General features: G+C 34.2%; 1 protein-coding gene across 1 annotated transcript in view; it reads left to right on the forward strand.

Moving 5' to 3' along the window:
* Positions 1–8,993: 8,993 nt before the first annotated feature.
* The window catches only part of LOC143245086 (profilin-A-like), a 33,812-nt gene continuing 15,615 nt past the window's right edge, over positions 8,994–27,190 (forward strand). Inside the window, exon 1 of the mRNA XM_076490955.1 lies at positions 8,994–9,278. Within this exon, the coding sequence (XP_076347070.1) occupies positions 9,156–9,278 (123 nt within the window). The 5' untranslated portion in view covers positions 8,994–9,155. The remainder of the gene's footprint in view (positions 9,279–27,190) is intronic.

Genomic DNA, 27,190 nt, shown 5'->3' on the forward strand with positions numbered 1-27,190 from the left:
AAAACATAACAAGAATGCTTGAATTTCATTGGTACCTGCTCATGGAATTACTGCCCAATTTAAGGTGTTGAATAAATCCTAACAGCCACAGTATAAATTTCATAATGGGTTAGGTAAAATGACTACAGACAACAGTTTACTGTATTAAAAAAGTGTGAAATTCTTTTTAATTTTGTTTAAAACAAAATCTTATCATTTTTAAGTTAATAAGTTATTTTCCAACAAAATCTTTTTGTATAAATGGATTAGCGGTATCGTTGAGTAAATAGAACTAACAAAAAATTAAGTATCTGGTAAAGACAAACTCAACACATGGTTCAAAAGAATAAAAAAGTATGTTGTTTGTAGGCTACTAAAGTTTGAAGAAACTTTCCAGAAGGAAAATTTAAATATTGCAGAGAATACCAAAATTAATATTCTCAAACTACAAACACCAGGAGATCAACATTGTTTTGTTTCTGAAATTTATGGAGGTGGTTGTTCTGATAAAGACACACACACATATGTATATATATATATATATAATAATTAAGGAATCCAAAACCTTTTGGGCATGTAATTACCAATTTTTAAATATTGTGTTGAAAAATTAGAAGATAAACTATTTTCACCTATCCAAGGTCTAAGAAATAGCTTTCTGTTGGATTTAAAAAGAAAATTTCATATTAACAAATTTTCCACCCAGAAATAATTGAACTCTTTTATTTGTTACAGATTTATATGATATAGAGAGATGCCAATAAATTACAGTGTTCCAATAGGCAAAGGCTATGTCAGGGACAAGAAAGTGAAGATCCTACAAGACATTGAGTGCAGTAGCAAGAACCAATCTAGTATCTGATAACCAGATGACAGGCAAGATGTGCCCATCTTTGCTAGTTGATAGGACAGTGAGAAAGTTTCCCATAGCGAAAATAAATGGGGATACTCCATATTATGCATGAGATCTTGAAGCCCTGTGTTTCAAAGCAACAATATTTGACTTGGTGATTGGAAGCATACAAGGCTGTAGAAATTTGGAGGAACTATAAACAAAAAGAATAATGCTGTGGCATCTGCAAACACCACTATAGCCCAAGGGAAGAAGATAAAGCAAGAATTGCAACTATCATATAGTGACATCCTGAACATAGATCTACAGGGGCAAAAGAAAGACCCTTCTCTGCAGAAGTTTGGGAAAGTGTCTGAGCTGAGAGAAAGTCAAACACAATACAAGGTAAAATGATACTTAAAAACAGAGGCCCAGAAAGGAGTACTGAAACAGACTTGCCAAAGCAGTTCTACTGGTGAAGCTAAACACAACAAAGGCAGAAGAAGTATTTATAAAAAAGAAGGTCAAAGATTGATATTTCGAGGTTATACAGAAGGTCTTATGCTAACAATAAACTCACTTGGTGGTGGTGAAGACCTATTGTCGTAAAGGAAGAGGTAAACAGAATGCACTATAAGGAGGATGTGGATGGGATGACCAAGTTCTACCATGCTAACCTGTTGAAGAAGTACTTCAAAAGGGAAGATCTTAGGGGTGCAACTATTGAAGTAGAGATGGGCATGACAGGCGAACTATCACAGAAGCAGAATCTGAAAACAGTGACTTTATAGAAGATAAAAACTTACTAGATCTAAACCACTGAGTGAAACTGAAATGTACAAGTACATCAACATAAATGAAAAACTGATTGCTTTTGCAAATGAAGCTTTTGCGAAAATTTACGTAATCAAGGTTGACAAAATTTAGCAGCTGTTAATCTTGTACAAGTACAGTTGATATTGACATTTACATACAAATTATTTTTAATGTAATTATGTCCATATTCTCATTACATATATCCGTGTAAAATAATATATTCGCGCTATATGTCTCATTTTAGACGTCAACCTCGAAATAGCTAAAATATAATTTTTTACAGGAATTTCATTTCAGTTTATTGGAAAACTCAAAGAAATAAAAATATTCTAATTAGGAAACAAAAGGCACGAACTTAAACAAAAAAAGTAGATTAGACCACAATAAAAAAAATCACTAAATAAAGGCCTGGCATGATCAGGTGGCTAAGACACTCGACTCGTAATCCGAGGGTTAATAGTTCGAATCTCTGTGGCACCAAATATGCTGGCTCTTTCAGTCTTGGGGGTATTATAATGTTACAGTCAATCCCACTATTTTTTAGTAAAAGAATAGCCCAAGAGTTGACGATGGTTTGTGATAATTAGCTGCCTCCCTCTAGTCTTATTATTACTGTTAAATTAGGAACGGCTTGCCCAGATAACCCTCGTGTACCTTTGTGCGAAATTCTAAAAGCAAAAAAAGCAAGCTAACACTGAATATAAACGATTTCCTATATACATACATTTATATATGTCTTATATTGGTATGGCGTATAATACATGTATGATTTTTTTTTTAAGTTGCTCATCACAGTGAACTTGTATGTATTGTACCTCAAGTTGACTGGCTCTGTAATTACTAAAATTAGTAGACAATAAGGACTGTTTGTTGTCAGAAGTCTTTCAAATAATATTAATGACACAATGGATTTTTGTATAATCTCATGACAAATTAACAATGATTGTTCAATAATAGGTAGGATTTGACCTCCATAGTGATCGCTTACCAATAAAGTGTCTTCAATCTGTATTTTCATTATAATAAATCTATAAGAAACGCAAATTGGAAGGAATATACAAACTTTATAGACCAATTATTACGTATATTAACACTAAATTTAGCCAAAAATCTTCTGATAGAGATTTTTACTTCTAGACATTTACTTGAGTGCCTTAACAAAATTGCAGAGCGTATATTATACCCAAACAAAAACAATATACAGTTAAAAATAAATTGTAGCCCTACATACTGATTATAACGTGATAAAAGAACATCGTTATTTAAGAAGACAGTATAGTGGTACCTCGGTTCTCGAACGACTCCCTTTTCGAACAATTCGGTTATCGAACATATTGTTTGTGAAAAAAAAATGACTCGATTGTCGAACATAAACTCGGTTCCCGAACCAAGCTGTCGTGGCCCGAAATGACAAGAATGACCCTTCGACCATTTTCGGCTCACGCCAAGTTTGCCTTAAACACCTGTCGCTCAGTCCACATCCCCTCTAAAATCTGCTGTGAACGTTCACATTTTTCTTTTTGTTGTTTTTTTCTAAATATTCTGATTAAATAAGCCACCATGGGGTCAAAGAAGGATAATGAAAGCAGTAAACCAAAAAGAAAAGTTGTTAAGAGCCACAACAGAGGTGAAAAAAGATCTCATAGCGAAGTATGAGAGTGGTGTTCGCGTGTCTGACCTTGCTACACAGTTTGGTATGGTGAAGTCTACAGTCTGCATCATACTGAAAAATAAAGAGGTCATCAAAGGAGCTGATGTTGCAAAAGGTGTGACAGTGTTTACAAAACGAAGCTCACAAACAATGAAAGAGGTAGAAAAACTGTTGTTGATTTGGGTAAACGAAAAACAGTTAGCTGGTGATAGCATTTCTGAGACTATCATTTGTGAGAAAGCAAAGCAGTTGCATGCTGACCTCCTGAAAAACACCCCTGGAACAAGTTCTGATACAAGTGATGCATTTAATGCTAGTAGGGGTGGTTTGAAAAATTTAGAAAGAGAAGTGGCATACATACTATGGTGAGACAAGGGGAGGGTGCCAGGCAGAAACAAACCTCATTAGACAAGTTTTTCGTGAGAAATGTGTCCACTGAGTCTCAAGCAGGTTGTAGCGTGCAAAGAGAAAGAACTCCAAAAGGAGAGTTACCTGACGTTTTTATGGAAGGTGACTCCCCTTCCAAACTATAATAACTCTCCTACTCTCCACGTTCCTCACTACCTTTCACTTACGCCATCAGCTCTCCTCAGCACTTATAAAGTGTAGTTAAATTTCCATTTGTTTTTTTATTGTGTTTATAGTTTTCGTGGTTGACTTTACGCATGTAAGTATTATTATACAGATATAAATAAGCAATATTTTACTTAAAATGCTTCATAATAATGCGTAATTTTTCGAGGTCTGTAACGGATTAATTTAATTTACAGTATTTCTTATGGGAAAAATTGATTCGGTTGTCGAACAGCCTTATGGAACGGATTAAGTTCGAGAACCGAGGTACCACTGTATATGCAAACAAGAGACCCATAGACGGACCCGAATAATTTTTGAGCACAAATGAAACGAGTGTGCGTTTTGTTGTCATAAAGCCACGTCGGGCCATCTGGCGAGTTCACCAAGAGGAATCGAACCCTCGATTTTAAGCATTGTAAACCCTTGGACTTACCGCTGAACTAGCAGTGGATGCAAACAAAACGCCTTACAAATAAAACACAAACTTATCGTGTCTTTAATCATTAAAATAAAATATATAGCTTATATAAACAAACAAAAAGCTAAAGTACTTTAAGGGCAATAATGAAAAACACATTAAAACACACAACGAACCAGACATGGATACAGAGTATTTTAAAGTTTTAAAACCGCAAACGAGTACATTAAACGAAACAAACATAATTATACACCGACGTTCCTTCTGCTGTAATTAACCTCCAAAATTCACAAACAACCAAAAATGATTATGAGTGCAATAAAGAAAACAATAGTGTTTGGTATAGAATTCATTCTCCTCGGAAAGGATACTCAAAAATTGGTTCATCATCTAAGAGCATTATTTAATTGATCCCGTAACTCTGGTTACATCCCAACCTTTTGGAAGCAAGCAAATGTACTTACAGCGGTATGTCTGCGGACATACAACACTAGAAACCGGGTTTTGATACCTGTGATTGGCAGACCACAGATAGCCCATTGTATACTTTAAGCTTAGTTCCAAACAAACAAAACACGTACTTATGTTTCTAAAAAGACGGGGCCCGGCAGGGCCAGGTGATAACGGTGCTCGACTAGTAATTTGAGAGTCGAGGGTTCGAATCCCCGTCGCACCAAATATGCTCGCCCTTTCACCCGTTGGGGCATTATAATGTTAGGTCAATCCTACTATTCGTTGGTAAAAGAGTAGACCAAGAGATGGTGGTGGGTGGTGATGACTAGTTGCCTTTTCTCTGGTCTTACACTGCTAAATTAGGGAGAGTTAGCGCGGATATCCCTCGTGTAGCATTGCGCGAAATTCAAAACTAAACAAACAAACTAAAAGAAAAAAAAATCAGCGAATAAACTAGAAAGTTATCGGACAAATTAGTCATTCTATTTGTGAAGGCAAAATTGCAGATCTGCGGTGGTTTTATTGCCTTAGATTTTTACATGTTTTGCAGTAAGTTCTGTAAACTAAAGCCCGAAAGTATACCAATTTTTTTCCATCAACAGATTTTTATACAAAATGTCATGTTACTTTCACATAAAAGAATCATTTTGATTTAAATCAAGTCACATTTCGTTGTGCTCAAAATGCTGACAACCACTGGCTATATTTCAGTAGACCAATCGCGACGTGAAAATCTCATTGGTCGTTCTAGAAACCACGAGAAACACGCCACTAGTAAATAATCGGTTAACAGGCCGCATGATGTGTCATTTCTGGTTAGTATTTGTTTGTGTGTGCACTCTGACATACTCTTTTTCTTTTCAATATTATTTATTCATCGCTATGGGGAGGAAAAGGTCGTGTAAATTATCCAAACGTATTATGTTTTATTTGTGATAAATCATTCGTAAAGAAACAAAGGCAAAACATTACAGAATTTGTCAAAAAATCATATTGGGTCTATTTTGGAATGAAATTCAGGAATCGAAACAAATTACGGATTCTGTTGTGATTTGAGTGGTTTTATATGAACCTAAAAATCATGGATATAACTGCTGTTTGTGTTTATGTAACGTGCAAGGCTAATACACACTAAATAAAAAGAAAATTTCTTATTCGAACTTTTAATTTGCTATAAGACCTGTTGCTTCTATGCCTGATGTACCTTATGTACTCAACCAGAAGCTCTTGATACAGATTTACATAATTCTGAATCTGATGTCAATCGGGACTGTTTTCGACCAGAAACGTCTGATAAACACCAACTTTTTACACAAAGTGAACTTCAGTGATGTCGAGAAACCCACTTGTTGAGAAATATATATGCAAAAACGGCTCGTTTGGGTTGAGAAAATATTTTACATAGAAGAGCAAACAACGTTTCGACCTTCTATGTAAAAAAGTGAACTTAATGATTCGGTGAGATATCTGGGCCTTCCAAAGGATTCTTTGTTGATATGGGGATCCAGACTTCGGACTGAGAACTCACTTTCTTTAGATACAACATTTTACAGGTAGAGAAATTGTTAGAAAGAGTTTATACCATATTTTTTGCAGTGAGGCTTACTGGTTTATTGCAACAATATTGTTGAATTAATACCAATGCTAGAAGCTGCAGTTTATGTACCAAGTAAATGGCGATTATTCGTTAATTTATCAAACAAAAGTCTAAAAGGTGTTCTCCTTTACAATCGTAATATGTATGCATCTGTTCCTATTGCTCATTCGGTTCACTTGAAGGGAACGTACGAAAATGTCGAACTTCTTGATAAGATAAAATACAAAAATCATTGATGGCTACTTTGTTGAGAGTTAAAAGTCCTTTATATACTGTTGGGTCAACAATCCAATTATACAAAGTTTCCATATTTTTATGTGAATGGAACTGCAGAACACGAAATCAACCTTGAGTAAAGAAACAATGGTAACGCAGAATCAATCTGAAACCAGGCTTGAAAAACATTAAACATGAAAGTCTCATTACCTCCACTTCACATAAAACTGGATTTGATGAAGCAGTTTGTAAAGGCCTTAGACAAAGATGACAACTGTTTCAAGTATTTATATGGGCAATTCCCAGCTATTTCTGAAGCGAAACCTAAAGAAAGGATCTTTTTTGGGTCTCAGATTAGGAAATTGACTTTGGATGAACTGTACGAAAGAACAATGAGGAGGTTTGAAAAAGAAGTGTGGATTGCCTTCAAGGTGTTATTCTGAAACTTTCTGAAAACAATAAGGACTCAAATTACGAAAATATTAACAAGTACATACTCGATAAAATATATAAGGAATGTAGCATCTTACGGTTATACAAAAAGTTTACCTTTGGGTACCGATATGTATGACTATATTCACTTAAATGTAACATCTTTGATTAAATATTGTACAGAAAATTAAAGAAAAGACTTACTTAATTTTATGTATATACTAATTAATTTTTTCTTAGTTCATTATTAAGTGTAGAGGTGCACAAAGGGCTATCTGCACTCCACCCACTGCACTAATCGAAATCCGATTTTTAGTATTGTATTGTTTTGTGTGTTTTTCTTATAGCAAAGCCACATCGGGCTATCTGCTCAGCCCACCGAGGGGAATCGAACCCCTAATTTTAGCGTTGTAAATCCGGAGACATACCGCTGTACTAGCGGGGGCTTTTAATATTGTAAATCTTCGGACTTACCGTTGAGCCACCAACAGACTTTCATTTAAGTAAATATAAACATAACAGAATATAGTTTCGAAAAGTATTGTTTATATAATTTAAAATGAGAATTACAAGACAAAAAAAAGGCACTCGTAGTTCTGATTATGAGTAATTTTAGGTTTCGAAATGTTCAAGTGATTAGTATGATGGGTTGCTGAGATGCTGTTAAACACTTGATTTTTAGCTAAAATGCGTTATAAGGGTGACAGTCAAACCTACTATCCGTTCAAAACTACAAGATTCTGCTGATTGTTTTTATATCTTCTAGCTCTTAGTTCAATATTAATAACGACCATATCTTAACCCTACGTGAAGGTGTATTTGAACTGTGTTGCATATAAAGTATATATGAAATTTCTTTCAAGTTTTGTCCTTTTTAATATTGACCTCGAATATATTTCTAACAACAACAAAACTCATGTGTTAGGTGAAACAAGTTTTTCAAGGTTGATTTTACAACAGGAAAATTTAATGACATTAACTAAAGACAGCTAATTTTTATTTCAAGGAAAGAAGCGTTGTTTATTTGTTGTGTTTAATCCTAGTTTTAGAGCCGGCATGGCCTAGCGCGTTAAGGCGTTTGACTCGTAATCCGAGGGTCGCGGGTTCGAATCCCGGTCGCACTAAACATGCTCGCCCTTTCAGCCGTGAGGGCGTTATAATGTGACAGTCAATCCCACTATGCGTTGGTAAAAGAGTAACCCAAGAGCTGGCGGTGGGTGGTGATGACTAGCTGCCTTCCCTCTAGTCTTACACTGCTAAATTAAGGACGGCTAGCAAGATAGCCCTCGATTAGCTTTGTGCGAAATTCAAAACAAACAAACAAACAAAACAATTTAATCCTAGTTTTAACATTAGAATACACATTCATTGTATCCTAGATACAATTAACATTGGAGAGATTAATATTTAACAATATGACGTATTATTCATTTTATTTTCTTACTGGTAAAATCAACTCATAAGATTTTGTAGATTGTTATTATACTTATAAAATAAATATGTTGAGTTAATGTGGTTACGTCGAAGCCTCAAAGATGGCAGCCGTGTAGCAGAAAAAGTGAATCACTAGATGACATCATCATGACTTAATCTTGTCGACGTTTGGCGCATAATATATAATATTGCTGGATTTATACACGTTAAAAATTAATCCCTATGATTATTATTTCTTAGAAGACAAAATATCAAGTCATTATCTATAAACCTTAATTTATATTATTGAAGTGTATGTGGGATAATCATTCGAAAGATATTTTATAATTTAACATTATTTATAAACTTAAAACTCTTGAGAAACATTTATTTCCTAATCTTGGACAGTATGAACTATAATTATTAATACCAGTCTTATTCATTTTGAAAAAGTAATTGTACTTTGTTCGTTACACTATATCTTCGAACAAAACACATATAATATTTTATACTGTACACCCCTCCAAACCTCCCAATACGCCCTATTAATGAAACACTAATTAACAAGACATGACTCAAACACTTTGTGACATGGCTTGTCACATGGTTTGTCGTTCACGTGTTGTAAATGCTGGTAAGCGTAGGGATACAAGAGACAACTTCCGAAGCCGGCAAAGATAAAGTCTTGCTCGACGTTATTTTGTTACTTTGTAAAGTCGTAGTTTAGAGAACATTAAAATTTTAAAATTTTGTTTTCTGATTCTTGTTTATTATGTCTTGGCAAACATACGTTGATGATCAGATTTGCTCTCTTGTCCAATGCAGAGTAGCAGTAATTGCAGGGTTTGATGATGGAGGAATATGGGCTAAGCGTGAAAGTGATCCAAACTTCCAGGTTAGAGTTTAAGTTTATGTGAGTTTCATTACGGTTATTATATTGTAAGCTAGACTATATTATAATTTATAGCATTGTTTATTATAGTATTCCTAACAGTAACACTAGTAATATTAATTCTTATTCCGTTACTTTTCATTTGTTAAGAAGTTTAAACTAGAATCTACTGTATGTGCGTAGTATTACTTGTAACTTAAAATGTAGGTAAAATATTCTTACTTGTAAAGAGAATTTTATTAAAACTTAATTATCAGAGTAAAACTACAAATAATATTGATAGTTAAATTCCTATTGAAAAATTGTGAAACTTTAATACAGTTAGGTAACTTAAATTTTAATTTACGTTACCTTTCTTATAAGTTATAAAGATAGTATGTTATTCCAAATAACAAGGATAAGTAACAGTTTTTTTTATTATTATTTAAAGTGAATATAACTAGTAAAACGGTTATTAAGGAGCTTTAAATATCTTCTTATTTTACTTTTGTATTGATTATATTAAATTGCACTGGAACACTAATTCAGAATTGCTGACCAGGTGGAAGGTTAAAGTTAGCAGCATCCAACATTTATTAATATTTATCTTGCTGAAAGCAAAATTCCTTTTATTGTTATCAGGATCGTTAGTCAATGTCATGGTCAAACATTTTGTTAACAGTGAGGGTACCAAAACAGCATTGTGAAACAATGTGGTTATTTTTTATAAAGTAAGGACATAACTTATTTGGCTATTATCATTGAGTTTGATTAATAGTTTGGTTCTAAGTGGGTTGTCTACCCTGATTTAGAAGTTAACATTCGAAATTATGATTCTTGACAACTAAAAAGCAGAATGCAATGAGTTTCATATCGCGTCTTTTATACTCCATTTTATGTTAAGAATTTTGATAATTACATCTGGAAATTAGCCAGATATGTCGATTTTATAATTTTCTATGTATGGTACTGAAAATGAGCAGGTACAATTTCTTTAAAAGAACCTGCACAGACTTGAGAAGAAAGAGTGGATAGAAGATTGAAAAAAATGTGACAGTATAATAAAAATTGAACATTGTACTCGGACTACAGAAATTTGGAAATAACTTTTTAAATGGTAGTATTCTTTCTTTAGAGAAAGATAAGGATTTGGAAAAGTGTTTTAAATACAAAATCCAAGAAGGAATATAGAAAGAAATCAATACACCTTTTTTTTTCCTTTTTTGTAGCAAAAGGAATAAACAAACAAACTTTTTATTGCTAATTTTATAAAACTCTAAAATAACTATTTTGATACTTGGCTTGTATTCTTGTCTAAGGGTTTGATGCTGTCTTACATGCATGTCTGAAAGCTTCCTATTTTCTATCTGAATGTATCAATATTTAGAACAGGGAAACTAGAATGAAACTTTTAAATTCTGAGTTATGTTAAGAAATAGGAAACTTGAACAAGTTCATTAGAACCTGAAAGAAGTAAACAATTTATTTAAAATTGTCTTTAAATTTTACATTAACCTCAAGTTGAATTTTAATGTAGTGTGTATGTATATTTGGATAAAAACAACACAAATTCGAGATTTTTTTGCAATTTCATGCTTAATGAAAGGTTATTTTAGGACAGCTTTCTTTATATGCAATTGTGAAAGAAACCCAAAATGCCCATACGTGTGTGTGTGTAAAACAAACACAAAATGTGAAATTGTAAATTTGCATGTATTAACGGGACAAAGTAGTGGTAAACAAAACAAAAAACCCACCTACAAACATAATTAATTTTGTATTTCCTTATGGCCCAATGAACCTCCACACCAATTTTGGTGAAGATTCATTCTCACCCTGTAAAGTACTTACCTGGACGTACAACAGACAGAACTATGTTTATATAAATGACACCAGTTCATTAGAACAGCATGCAACATATAACATATCTGCACCCTGAGAATATAGAAAAATTGTCTGTGAAGAGAAATGAAGGCAAAACAGGAAAATTATGACCCCATTTGCAAATCTACATGCACATTGAGCAATAAGTTTTTACAGTACGATATAAGCAATTTCTATTATAGTGTAATAACGCGGGTACAAAAGAGGTTTTGGTCCATCTAAGATATCTGCAATATTAAACCTTAAAGAAATGGAGGTAATCTAGAATTTCACTTATCTATGTATGCATCAACTTCTTCCAAGAATGTTTAAATAATGCAACATTTTCCACCCAGTAATACAACCTATCCAATAAAATTGTAATTTTTTTTTTAAATGTCTTTAAACTTTTTTCCAAAACTGGCATGAGATTACATCTATGATTACAAGGATATTTTTTTGCCTCCTGTGAAGAGAGGAGTACCATTAACCAACTTAGTCATGTGGTACCTGCTCATTATTCAACAACTTTAAAAAAAACAAAAAAAAAACAAACTTGCATTTAATCTTGAACCTCTGTTAAAACCCTTGGGTAAATGTTATCCAACTTGGATGCCTTTCAATTCTTTAAACTTGCTAATTGTTTCAAACAATCTTGGAATTAATGTGATTATCTTGTTCATTGTTGTTTCCATCTAGCAAGTGTCAAGGTAAAGGAATATTGAATAAACTTTCATTAGTAAAAGCTGAGATTTTGTTTTAAGCTTGTAATGTATCAATATTACTTTGTTCAGTAATTCATACCAATATATTTTTTAAAAATATAATTTCCAAACACCACTGAGAACTTTTGATGATCTGAGAGAGAGAGAGGCAAGCCTGCTAAATAATTAATGCAGTAATTCTTTCATCGTCTGAATAACATGCCTGCAGCCTATAGCAACTTGTATTACTAAAATAGCTTCAAGACTAAAAACAATAGTGATTTCATCTATATCATTTAGTAGAGAACTGTCTTAGACAAGACCAGACTTTTAGCTTCAAGTATATAGGATTATATATTTTATCTTGCTATACAATAGTAAAGATCATGTAGAATTAATAAATTTTGAATTTATAAAATTGAATGCAAATGTGGAAGTATCTATATTGGATTAACAACATAATTCAAAATATCTTTAAACATAGTTGTATAAAAATGGAGAAAAACAATTTGCTTGTAGCAGGACATTTAAGTCACTCAGCATAAGATATGTAGAAAAACTGTATTGGCTCAACTTAAAATTAGTAGTGACTAAATCCAGAATTCCTGGAAATAATGAAATTTAAAAAGAATTGCAAATTATTACTGGAGACAAAGGTCAGGCAAATATCTAAATGTTGCAAGACTTGTTCTGATATTTATACACAAATGCAAGATTACAGGTCACTATACTCAAGAAAAACAAATGTGAAATTCATCCCTTGTAATCTCACTTATGAAGATGACATGTTAATGTAATGATTGTTTCAAAATAATTTTAGTTTATTGATTGCAGCATTCCCTCTTTTATTTTAGCCATATTGGTGCATTGTCAGAATTTCATGATTTAGCTTACCAACCAACATCAGGTGGATACATCTTCCAATTTGTAAATAAGTAGTGTTCCCAGAATTTTCTTATTTTGAAGTGGAGTTTTGTTAATTTAAATCTTTGTTGCCTAATGGTACAGGGTAAGTTTACAGACTTAACTTTAAAATCCAATATTGTTTTCTTTTTACTTCTTTGTTTGAAGATTCTGAGAATCACCAGCTACAATGATGAGCTAGATCTTGATACCAATCAGGGGGCAAAATGTATAGCCCATTGTGTTACTTTGGGCTCATTTCCAGACAATCCTCTGAGGTTTTATTCCTGTCAGTTGTTGGGCCTATGCAGACAGGAAGTTTTGTGTCTAGTCATTGACCTTTCTTATCTATATCCATGCCTTAATTTTACAAAATTTACATGTTACTCATTCATTAGTCTGTGTTGAGCTTTTTTTTACAAGGATTTTAGATAGTCACATTTACAATATTTGGCTTCTATCTGCACATTTCTATAGTAGTAGTTCCACCACTACTGAATTTTGTTGTGCAGAAGGGTCAGGTACTCTTGTTTTGAGTCTTTACATTCAGCAATACTTCAGGTAGTGTAACACATTCACTAATGCATGTTTTAATGTTTATGGTATAATATAAATTTAGAAATGCATATAACTTATTGTTAAATGTCTATTGTGAAAGTCCCACCTATTCTCTAAATTTGTTTTTGATTCTCATAGGAACCAACAACATAATGTGTGTGTGTGTGTGTGTGTGAAATATTGGTGATTGCCAATATTGTCAATTGACATTTTAAGAAACTCTCCTCTCAAGCTTTATAAAATATAACCACTGCAATGCAAAATCAGGTTAATATCTTTGGTTTGCTACAGCTAGCATACTATGAACCTCAAAAGTTATTGTGATAAGTGCTTGTTAATTGGAAAACTAGTCATTTGACCAGAATGTTTATAGATTTTGAATGTTTATAAACCATCTAACCTCAGTAAATTTCGGTCATTTCTATAAGGACATTTTGATATTCTCATCAGGAAAAATTCTTGTGTGAAGAAGTTAGCTGGCTTCCCATGTTTAAATTAATTTGCTCCTTGTGAACCATAAAAATGCTGTTCCAAACCAGATAGAAACAATAAAATTTAGTTAGTTATTACAAACTGATTTATATAGAATTCTCGAAGTTACAAATTGCTACTAAGTTTGTTAAAATATTTAAGAAAGAAAATTGTATCACTCTTGTTGGCAAATATCAAATCTGATATGCATCAATATTCAATTGACTTCTAAATTAAAATTTCATGCTATTTAAAACTAATGTAACAATGGGTTCTGTCATGTTGTACAAGTTATTGTCACTTCCATTCTGTTGCACTGTGCATACACTATTCTTTGAACAACTGCTTTCTGTTGACACAATCTGATTCTACTTTCAAGAACAACTATGGTGGGTTTCATTTTCAGGGCTAAGATATCTATTCTTGCTCTAATTCCATATGTCATCAATCTGGGTATTTTTGTTCATTTCATCTCAATTGGGCTCATTTGACTTGGTGTTAAGATTTCATTCTGACAATTACTGGTAGTGTCTTGTTTCTCATTGAGATGGTACTTGGCCCAGGTTTCCTTGCTTTCTAATTTTAATCTTCTTTCTTGGGACCATTTCTGTCTTATCACCTGATTAGCCTGCCATGTTTCATGAGTGTATGTGGCAGCAGTTCAATTGTCTCAACCTAAACAGATTCTCCCAACAGAATATATGCTGCATTGTTCAGTTGTATTAGCTCTCATTTTGCAACTGATTAGTAGGTTGACCTCTTTACATCATCCATCTACTGGCAATTTGGTCTCCACTACAACTTTGGCAATGGTTGCATTCCATCAGGGCAAGACTGGATTGTAACTCTAGGCCTTCTCTGCTTCATATGTTATGCAAGGTACTAACTGATTTGTTCCAACCAGTGGTCAGGTTCTGATGATAATGCTATTGACTGCTAGATCCTGGGTTTTGTTTCTGCAGTACCTCCTCAGTGTCCACATCAACCACTTTGACTTTTTATGAAAGCAGCATGATCTGCCTTGGTGCAACTGACTATCCAAAAGCCCAGATTTTAGACATGGAGACTATGCAGTCTTTCACATGGTGGTATCAGGTTTTAATTTCTAAAGTTATCATGTATTTGTCTTAATTCTTGCTTGGTTTAAAATGAAAACTTGATGGAAATGCCATGCATTAGCAATGGTGCATCAAGAGAAGGTTGAACCCATTTTATGCAGAAGTGCCACCCATAACTTGCATTTTGACCTGGTCCTTTACCATAGGTTTTTGCATTTTCCACAGTCACCCTGCTTAAGGTGGCTTTAACTACCATTCAATTATTGTATCTACATAATTGAAGTACCAAGTACTCTTCAGATTTCTCGGGTCACTTTAGATTCTTAGACCTACATAACCATTCCAGTACCCTAACAGGTATATTAAGATTACAATATGGGTCTTTTCTAAGTGCTAGCTTTTTTGGAGTGCTTTCACCTATTTGTCTGATCTGCTGTTTCTCACTTCTATGTCCAGTCAGATTTTGATCATATTCAATGAGGTTCTTAAAGGTTCTGTTGCCTATTTTAATGTATTTAGAGACATGAGTCAATGACTTCTGCAAGTTGCATCTAATCTTTTTACATTTGTCCTTAACAACTCGGGCATATATTGCTCACTGGAAGTCGCTGTGTAAACTGGTATATGGACCTCCTCCAATTCTTTTCTTTCTTTATTTGTGTGATTTGCCAGTTTTGTCATCTGAGGGCTTTTGCCTAATCCCTATAATTATCTTCACCATTTCTGCTACATTATACAGCAGGGTCCATTCATTGTTACTTCACAGGGTCTCCTACCTTGTTTGCACAAGATTTCAATCTGTGATAAGTGTAGCCCAGGCAGATGTGCTTTTGTAAAACTGATTTTGTACTAGTAACCACTAATTCAGTATACATTAGACTGCAACAGGTGCTATAGGAATGAGGTATTCAATAAGACCACCTGAATACTGACTGGGTAGTGTTACTCTTATGCTGGACCACCAGTTGGGAACTATCATGAGTAAAGCATATGGGGGGGGGATCTTGACTACCCTTGTCAATCATTGGATTGTATAGATTAGAATCAGTTTGTTTTTAGAAATTTAGGGGACTTAGTTCATCTATTGAACTGTTTCCAGAATGCTGCTTCTCAAATTCCCAATGTACCCCTCCCCAAATCTACTGGAATTGCTAGTCATAACTACACCCAGTTTCTAGTCATTGGGGTAGTGGGCAGATGCTTTTCTTCTGAAGTGCTAGTGAATTACTCCACTTCTATAGAATAAGGCAAAGTTGTCAGTTTCTGGATATTTTTCCCAGATATTGGTAGGAGTGGCACCAGCCTACACAAAAGCCTACTTGTAATACTGGGTCAGATTTAGTTTGCTGATAGTTAGTTGAGGTGTGCATGTTCTTTCTGTTTGACCAATATAGATTCTATACATTTTTCATGGAAAAGGGTCCACTTTCTCATCATAATTCCAAACTCTGAGTGGTTCCATCTGGAGTATTTGAGAACAGTTTATTAATGTCCTTCCCCACAATTTCAGGAGCAAGTGGAGTGTACCTTACTACACAGTTAGTAAGTGAGAATGAATGGCAATTCCAGACCATTTGAGTTCTGTTTCTTCTAGATGAGCAAGGCATAAATGATCCTGTCATCCCAAGTTTCAGGTGTTGTCTTGTAGGCTTCTTCAGGTAGAAGTTTGTCTACCTTGGAATGCAACACTGGTTACAAGTTAGGATCTACTCATAAATATGTTCTATATGTATTTTGCTACCAACATGGGATATAGTGACCAAGACCCCTTAATTTCAATTCTGAGTTGTAGAACTTTAACTGTTTGGTTGGGGCTGGCCTATCACTTGTGTACAATTCCACCCACGATACATGAATTAAGTTCAGGGTGACTATAACTGTTCTGGATGTAGTGTGGTTCTCCCACAAGGGTGTCAGTCTTTGGCACATCCATGATCTGTGCAAATATTTTCTGCATGAATAATTCTCTCACCAGCCAATCCATTTTGAATATGGAATTCTAGCTCTAAGTAAGATCAGAAGTGGAAGTTAATTTTCCTAACATTTTAAATCTTTCCAGTAACACCTTCACTAATGCTCTTCTGTCCTTTCTTTCTAATAAGAGCTGGTGTTAGAGACTGGAATGTATAAAGTGATAACATTATTGGATTGAGCTGTTTATGTGCAGTACTAGAGTATTAAGCACATTGACATAAGTAGATAGTGTCACAAGACATTGTCAAGGGCAGTTATGTATGGTATGAAAGACTGGAGCAAGCAAGAAAAAGGCCACTACTTGCATGGGCAAAGGAAGAAACATTGGCAATTAGTTAATAGGTATAATTATGAGGGAAGTAAGGTATAATGTTGGAAACATCTTCACTATAGGAAGATCTTAATGTTTTTTTTACTGTACTACTTTTGCTCTATTACTACCAGTTCCTCTTATTATGGGGTTGGGATGCTTAACTAATGTTTACTTGCCTCACTCTTGTCTTCATGACCCCTCTGTGGATTCCTGTATGTGGTGAGGGGACTTCCCAGAGAAGGTTCTGTTCTTACAGCTGACCCCCTCTGGGATCTAAGCATCCAGCTGCATGTTTGCCATGCATGGTAACCTGTGAAGGGGAGGAGAGAATCTTGGTGGTAAAGGGGTCCAACTCCCACACACCACTTTGGCCTTGAATTCCTGTAAATGGGCAGTCTTGGGGTGGCCCCTGCAAGATCAGTTGGCTAGTTCATTTGGGCCAGGGTCAACTGAGTACCAGCATAGGACATCCACCACATGTATTGTGGACATTGCCTGATACTGGTGATTGAGTATAGTGGTCACAAAATCCTGGCATCACTGCAGTTTTCTTAAGGCAGTGTAGTGCATCCCCTTGTAGGGGCTTCATGGTGGGTGGGGTCAGTGGGCACTGAAAAGTTTTCTATTTATTATGAGTACTCCTAAAACACCAAATAACACAACTTGAAACCATAGAGAAAAACCTATCTACTGGCAAACGACCACGTGTTGATGAATCTGTACAGCCTAACTCGCCACTTGAATCTGTCCCGCAATTCCTAATTTTGCATTCCTTAAGTGACAAATCTCTAGGGCAGATGTCCCCATTTTTTATTCAAAAGGGCTTGCTGGCTCCCCTAAATTGGTAAAAGCTACGTTTGGGAGACATCTTAGTGGAAACATCTTCATCACAGCATTCCAAACTCCTCCTGACATCAAAGGCTTTGGACATACCCATTGAGGTTACTCCTTATTCCACTTTGAATACTTCCAGAGGAGTCACATTTGAAAGATTTTAAGGACTGTCCCCTAAATTAGAGATCTTTGCAGGTCTCACCAGCTAAGGTGTCACAGCAGTATGCCAAACCTTCACTCAAAGATGGAATTCTGGAACCAACAAATGTTCTAATGCTAACATTTACTGTACCACATCCTCCCACCACAATAAAAGCAGGATATCTGAATTGTAAGGTGAGACCTTATATCACAAATAATGTATGATTCCATGTTAACAGTTAGGTCATTCAAAACATCTTGCTGTGGTTCCTTGATATGTGCCTGTTGTGATGGTAAAGACCATCATGCCCCTGAATGTCAACTTGAACCACATTGTATAAACTGTCATGGTACGTATCCTTCTTATTTTACCTCTTGCCCTAAATGGGTAGAAGAAAAAGTACAACATTTCAAAACAGTTAACAATCTCACTTGCACAGAGGGTCAAATTATTACATATTCTGTCCAGAACTTATGCTGCTGTCACCTGTTCTCCTACTACAGTAGGAGGCCAAACAGACCTTACCTTTATCCCCTACACAATCTTTGCCAGCAAATCTTAATGAAACACTTCTCAAAATCAACACAGTTTACAAATTAGTGTTTCCTTCAGTCTGTCCTGATCACATCTTCCCGTCATTGCCAAACTTCCTTCAAGTCAAGATGTTTCCATGGGGTCTCCCTGTCTTGATACCCCAAAAATTAAACCACTTGTCCACACCCTCAATCATTAGTACATGTACCAATAAGTTCAGACCAAACCATTTGAACTAGAGCAGGATCTATAGAGGGTGATAGACCCACACCCAATAAAGGAAAAAAAAAAAATGTAGCAATAAGCAGAAGGACTGTTTAGTCTTCTCCTCTGAAATAATTACACATGGCCACAGAAATCCAATGAGACTGTTGAGGTTTCTAATCAAATGTGACTGAGATCAGAGATCTGATTGACTTTTATCATCCCATGTCTTTCTTTCCAGGAAACATTTTAACAGCCTACAAATAGTTACTATCCGCTACTATTCATTATACTGGAATGCCGGGTTATGTTTAGGACGGGGACATGGAGTTGCATTGCTGGTTGATCAACATGTGCCCACTTGGTCTCTGTCATTGACCACACCCTTGGAGGCTGTTGCCATCCATATCTCCTTGGGTTGTACCATCACTATTTGCTCTCTATACTTTACACCTGAAATGCATTATAATCAATTAGACCTTGATACTTTCATTGAGCAACTGCCAACCCCCTTTTTAATCTTGGGAGATTTCAATGGGCATAATCCCCTCTTGGGTGGCTCCCATATTGATATGATAGAGCATGCCATAAAGCATGTGCTCTTCAACCAAAACCTGGCTCTATTCAATACTGGGTCTTGCACACTTTCATGCACCTAGTCAGTCATTTACAGCTATAGATCTTTGTTCCCATTTGCTACTCACTCACTTTTCCTGGGAGGTTGACCTCAATCCATGAGGTAGTGATCATTTTCCCATCATCTTGCGAGACATTGGCCATGATCAGTATCACCTGACCTAGGTACCTCGGTGGAAGTTGGTCCAGGCCAACTGGCCTTCTTTCACTACTCTCTTGGAACTTAATCTTGCCATCTTATGTAAATCATCCACAGATGATTGTATAACAGCAGTAACCAACAGTATTGTACAAGCTGCTACTCGAAACATTCCTTAAACCTTGACATGTTCCTTTCCCCACGGCATCCCTGCTCTTTGTAGAATTCTGCCTGTTCTATAATATGAAAAACCCAAACGTGCTTGGAATAGATTTTGAAAATACCCCACATTCTCAAACTGCATTGCATTTCAGCAAGCCTGTGCATGCTCTTGGCAAGCTAAAGTCAAAGCCAGAAGGAATCTTGGATTAAATACACTTTCATTTTTTTTCAACCACCAGCACAAAAGTTGTATGGGATAAGATTTGGAGGGTGAGTGGAGGATATACTTCTGCCTCCTTTATCTTAATATCTGATGGCCATGAAGTTAGCTGCACAGAGCATTGCTAATATTCTTAGACACTTCTCTTATGTATCTAGCTCTTTGAACTTATCCCCTTCCTTTTTAGCCATTAAAACACAGGCAGAGCATCTGCCTTTTTCCTTTTCTATGACTACAATTGCACTCTTACACTGATGGAACTCAAACTTGCAATTCATCAGTTTGGCAATACATCAGTCAGACCTGATAATATACATTATGAGATGTTATGCCACCTTTTCCAGAACTCTTGCTGTTCTTCTAGCTGCCTTTAATCAGATATGGCAGGAAAATGTTTATCAAGATGCTTGGAGACAAGCTATCATACTCCCTATTCTGAAACCTAGAAAGGATCCAACAATTTCTTTGAATTACCATCCCATTGCTTTTGACAAGTTGTGTCAGTAAGATCTTAGAGGATAATCATTGCCTGCCCCATTTGGTTTCTTGAATCAAGCAACCTCCTCTCACCTACTCAGTGTGGGTTCCAAAGACAACTCTTAATGATAGACTGCTTAATTTGCCTCAAAACATCAGAGAAGCTTTTACAAGTCAACAACATCCTGTTACTGTTTGTTTTTATTTAGAAAAAGGTTATGATACAACATGGAGATATGGCATCTTACGAGACTTCTCATATGGATTGAATGGCAACTTACCTCTTTTCATCCAGCAATTCTTAATGAAACACCAATTCAAAGTCTGTGTAGGCTCTACACTTCCTTTTTTTTTTTTTTTTCCACAGAAACTTGGAGTCCCTCAGGGCTGTAGTCTGAGTGTTACACTTTTCATTATAAAGATTCATGCCATCAGTGAACAGCTATCCCCTACAGTGGCAAATGGTCTTTTTGTTGATGACTTTCACATCTCATGTCAGTCATCAAGTATGAGGTTTCTTGAACAGCAGCTACAAACTGCAATCAATCAGATACTGAAGTGGACCACAACAATTGGTTTTAAACTTTCACTCTCTTAAAACCGTTTGTATACATTTTGCCACAAACGGGGAATCCACCCAGATCCAGAACTCTGTCTTGATGTTGTACTTCCTGTCATCCCTGAGGCAAAGTTCTTGGGTCTTATATTTCATTATAAATTAAATTTTATATTGCAAATCAAGCAACTTCATATCAAATGTCTAAAAGCGTTGAACATTCTGTGTCCTCTTCTACTTCTTGGGGAGCAGATTGATACTCCATGCTTAAAATTTATTGTGCCCTTGTCCGATCCAAATTTGACTATGGATCTGTGGTTTATAGTTCTTCTTGAAAATGTTGGATCCTGCCCATCACCAGGGGCTTCAGCTTTGCATTAGAGCCTTTTTCGTACTTCTCCTGTGTAAAGTCTCTATGTGAAATCTTATGAAACCCCTCTATATTTTTGCCGTCTGCAACTGTCTCTAATGTTTGGTTCCAAACTTTGATCCTTACCCCAGCATCTTATCTGGAGTTTTTTCCGACCACACTTTTTAATAACAAAAATCTGCCATTGTTCCTTTTTAGTTTGTCCAAGCACAATTAGAAGAATTGAATTTATCCTTGAATAACATTGCAGTTTCTTCAAATCAGCTTATTCCACCATGGCAAATTACTGTCCCCAGTTGTAACCTATCTTTGAGTCATCTGAAGAAAGCAGATACACCTTATTGATATATATATATATATACACACACACACACACACACACACACACACACACACACACACACACACACACACACACGTGCACGGTACTAAATTTGGTGACTCAGTGGGCTCTGCCATGGTTTGTGGCACACAGATCCCCCCCCCTACAGTTTGTTTTCACTACCAAATTGTATGCCATCTCTCTTGCTCTAAATCATATTGAAATAGTGCAATATACAAATTATACAATATATAGACTCACTCAGCTGTCTGTTGGCCCTGAAATCATTCCATGATAGTCACCACCCTCTTCTCATCAATATCAAAAACAAACTGGCTCATCTCTCTCATCTTTCAATTCATTTGGATACCAGGTCATGTTGGTATTTGTGGAAATGAGCTGGCTGATAGAGCAGCATAGTCTGTCTGTTTGGGATCTATCATCCTAGTACCCATTCCATACATGGACTATGGTCCAGTTATTAAATCCAGACTGTAAACCAGATGGCAGGCAAGCTAGAATGAGCAACACTGTAACAAGCTTTTTCAAATCAAACCATCTCTAGGTCTTTGGCCCTCTTGCTTCTGTAAGGATCAAAGAGAGGAGGTTGTTTTGGCATGGCTATGCATTGGTCAGTTTTTTTAACCCACTACTTCCTTTTATCTGGTACTGCTGCACCAATGTGCGATCTGTGTGGCACTTGGATTGCAATCATCTACATTTTATTATCATGCCACTGTTACAACCTAGAATGACAATGCCATTTTAAAGATACTTCAAAGGCAGGTTTGCCCTTGACTTTGGCCCATGTTATAGGTGATTCTGCCCATCTCATTCATGTTTTTACATTTTTAAGAGCCATTGGTTTTTTACACTTAATTTCTGATTTTTTTTTTTTTTTTTTTTTTTATCAGACTATGTAGTATGTTAGCATGATTTGTTTTACACATTTCAATTTTTGTTTGGACTTGAACCCAGGACTGGAAAGGCCAATTCCAGGTGACTGACTGCAAATTTGATCTTGATGCTTCAGTTTTCCTAGCAGTTCCTAATTTTACATATTTTACTTTTTACCTTAATTGCCCTATACCTATACTGTACCACACCTTGTCTGACACAGATAGCCTTGTAGCTTTCCCAGTAAACATTGAATACCTATCTACCTTATCTTCATGATCTTCATTGGGCTCCTTTCCTTTGCCCAGAGATCTTTTTGGGGGCTGTTTGTGGCTCTCTGGGCAGAGGCAGCAAAGCAGTAGCTCTCGCTGCCTTTCTTAACTGTGTTCTGTTTTCGTTCTTCATCTAGCTCAGTTTACATCTCCTACTTTCTAACGTCAGGATCAATACTTGGCTCTAATGATTATCATGCGAGGTCTGGCCCAGTAGGAGTCAATCTGTTTTGCTTCATCAATTTTTGGCAAACATAAGGGTTCTTCAGGTTCTTACTCATTCATTGCCTGTCTCTCTTCTCCTTTGTCTCTTACTATTTGTCTTCCTTATCCCTCCAATCTCTTATCTTCAGCTTTTCAAGAATGTAGTTTGGATATTTTGGCCAAGAATACCACAAAGAGGGTAACCAAAAATACTACTGTTCCACCCCTCATGGGGTATTTGAAGAATGATTATGCTGCTGAGAAGCAATGCTGCTCAATAATCACTCAAATATCAAAATGCATAAACCCAGCCAGTAGGGCAAATCTAACTAATAAAACCTGTCTTTTTTTTTCTAACAATAAGACTTTCTATGTCTAGAAGATTTGTCACCAAATTTAACTTTTTTTTTTTTTTTTATATTTGTATAATACAATAATTCTAAAAAACTTTTTTTTACAATATACAAAATTATTACAATGTATTATAACAGTCACATACTTAGTAACAAACAAATGGAAATAAACGAATTTAAAGACAACTTTCCAAAATAGCAGAAATAATACATCTAATACCATTTACTGTTCTCACATCTAAGAGTAAAATTTTAAATTCCCAATTAAGATAATTTTTAGGAAAATATTTATTTTACATAGTCATAATTTTTACATAGTCATACTTTTTACAATATAGAACTTTTTGTTTTCATCTCTCCAGATTCATAAACTAGATTTTCTATGAATTCTTGCTTGATAATCTGGGAAAACCCCATGATTTGTTAAGATTTGATTCGTATAAAGTCTCCTTTGCATCTGTTAAAATTTATTAAAATATTTAAGTAAATTTTCCAACAGAGGTATTCTCCCACCTCTTCTGCTAATCAATAATTCACTATTTAATTTTGTTTTAATTTGTTTCTTACTATAGCCAAATTCAGCATCAATGTCCATTTTATCTGTGGCTTCCTTTGCCTTAAGATCCACTATTTCATTATAAATGATCCCAATGTGGGCTTTAACTCAAACAAAAGTAATATTACAATTATTTTAACTTGTATATTCTTAAATCATATAAAGATAATTATTTAGTTAATAGAATTAAAGTGCCATTAATAATAACCTTGAATCAGAATAAATCACTGCTTCATAAATGTTATTCACCATAAAATCAATAGTCTTAAAAATAGGTCTGCAATTGGTAATATTGCAGTTCTTTATATAACTTAACACCTACTTCTAGTGTTAGATCTAAAGGAGGAATCCCCATTAAAGTGTTAAACTAGCTACAGTTTTCTTTGCAAAATTGAATTTTTAATCCTTTCTGTATGTTCAAACTAGATCTCATATTCATGTTAGTTTTGTCTATATTTAATTTATAAACATCTTTCAAAATCTTAGGTTTCAGACTCCAAGTGACTCTTGAAATCTGCTTTAAATTTTGAATATTAACTACTTTGCTTTTCACATAATTAAAATGTGATAACCAATTTAGTTCCATATCAATTATAATACCTAAGTATTTCAGTTCTTTAGTAAATTTAATTCTTTTATTGCTAATAGTAACTGTTGATATATGCATAATATTCTTGCCTTTTATAAATTAAAATGAAATTTGATTTGTCTATATTAAGTTCTAAGTTGTCTAAAATCCAACTGTTGACCTTATTTAATGTCCCTGGACAATGATGTAAATAAATAATGAAGCTTTTGCTTGCATTAAAATAGTATCGTCAGCAAACACTTATATGTACATATTATTCTTACTCTTTAATTTTAGCATTCCATCAATGTAAAGATTCCACAAAACAGGACCCAAACTAGACCCTTGTTGAATCCCTTTATTATATTTCTTGCTCATACTTTCCATTTAAACTTGTCTATTCTGAATAAAATCAATAATCCCCTTTTTCAAGTTCAAAGGTATTTTTAGATTTTTATTAAGATCATGATGTCCACTGAGTTAAAAGCATTTTTAAAATCTAAAGAGATTAAATGTGTATTACATTATTATACTTTCATGAACATAATCTCTTTGTTTTTGAAGTGTATGAAGAGTGGATCTTTCTAAATCCATATTGTGAATCATCAACTAATTTAAATTTCTCAATAAAATGGATCAATCTATATTTCAAGATCTTGTGAATTATGTTACCACAAAGGGACAAGACACAGTTGTCTATTTGGGGATGAAGATCACCTTCTCTTTTTCCAAATTAAGAGAAAAATACCATTATAACAAATTTAAAACTTTAATGAAACAATTTTTGTTAGCTAAATATATTTCTTTGATAGGCAACATTAAATTATCATTTGCAGGAGCTTTGTCCTCCATCTCCCCAGTAACTTTCATAATTTCATGTTCTGTAATATTATCACTGTCTGTGTTCAAATTGCTATCTCTATTATCCTCTATCTCATTGCAAAGACCCATTCCAGAGGCCACTTGATCATAATTCACTCATGGAAAGTGAAAATTTAAGGATTTCATTAATAGCTTTATTTTCTATTTTTTGTAATTTTTCCATCTTTTCCTTTACTCATTAATTTGCAAATATTTCTTCTTATCCATAATAGTTTTGTATGGAATACCAAAAATATTACCAGTAATACTGGTAATATAATTTCTTAAGACTTCTTTTTTAGTGAAAATAATTAACCTTTTATATTTTGCTTGCTGTTTTCTTGTATTCCAATTTATAATATTGTATTAAATTAATCTTTTGAAATCTCCATAAAGCTCTCACTTTACTCCTGAAGATCTTTAGCTTGGTATTCCACCAGTAAGCTTGTTTGTGTCCAGAATCCTTTATATTATTCTTATTCTTTAAATTATTTGAACAAATCTATTTTATTTTGATTGATTCTTATTTCTATTTTCAAATCCAACCAATTAAATTCTTATTTATAAATTCATTACCAATTTTTATATCAAAATTTGAAAATTGCAATTCTAGCACATTATTATCACTATTAGTAATGTAATCAGTAACTTCAAAATGAATATCAGAATCATTATTATACTTTATCATTGCCAAATCAATCCAACTTCCTCTAATTGAAGAGAAAGTTGGTATAGAATCCAAATTAAGTAATATACAAATTCATTTAAATCCATAAAGTTAGTAATGAAAACCCCCATCATCAAGTGGCCTTAAGCTTCCAACTTAGCATTGAAATTGCCTAAAATTAAAATTTCTTTATACTTTCTAATAATTTTGACATATTAAGGTCATGATCAATGACTTCCCAACAGGGAGCAGTAAATACTAATCACAATCATAATAAAAATTTTCATAAGTAATTCTAATACAAATTGTTTGTACAATATAAAACAATAATAATTTTTATTAATAAGAGAGAAATGAGCTATATTTTGCTCAAAATAATAAGGTTCATTTATGGAAATGTAGGATGTCTTGGTTTTACTGTAGATTGGCTGCTCATGCCACTGCCACTTTAATGAGTAAAGAAACTAATTTAAAACACTAATCATAATCAATACACAAAATTATACGATCAATTTCTTTAAAATAAATCCTACAATCATAATCTATACAAGAATGATTCGCATCAAATTGTGTATTAAATTTCTTACTATAACAATTTACACAATATACTAGTTTTTCACAATCTTTGGATTGATGTCCCTCTTGTCCACATTTTAAACAGATGCTAAATATTGTAAAAATGTTACTAAGATGCCCACATTTTCCACAATTATAACAAATTGTGGGTCTTGCATATTCTTTAAATCTGTACTTTTCCCAATTAAGTTGAATTTTAACTTGTATCAATTTTTTTTAAATGTATTTTGGTTCAATTGTAACAATATAATTGAAATCTGAATGTTTTAAGTTTCTTATTAACAGTAATTACATTATTTCCTTCAAATATTTCTGAGTTTTGTTCCTTAATGCTAGCAACAAATTCTTGATCACTAATATCATCTATGCTATAAATAATTGCTTGTGGATCTCTTTTTTTAGGCACATTTATATCAAAGTTTTCTTCTAATTCCTGTACTTTTAATAATGCATCTTTAAGTAAATTAAACTTTTCTTCTTTTCTTCTACTTCCACCAACCTGCCACCTTTTAGCTATAGTTCTTACAGTATTTACACCTATT

This window comes from Tachypleus tridentatus, chromosome 1 (genome assembly GCF_004210375.1).
Source record: "Tachypleus tridentatus isolate NWPU-2018 chromosome 1, ASM421037v1, whole genome shotgun sequence".
NCBI classification, from domain to species: Eukaryota; Metazoa; Arthropoda; class Merostomata; order Xiphosura; family Limulidae; genus Tachypleus; species Tachypleus tridentatus.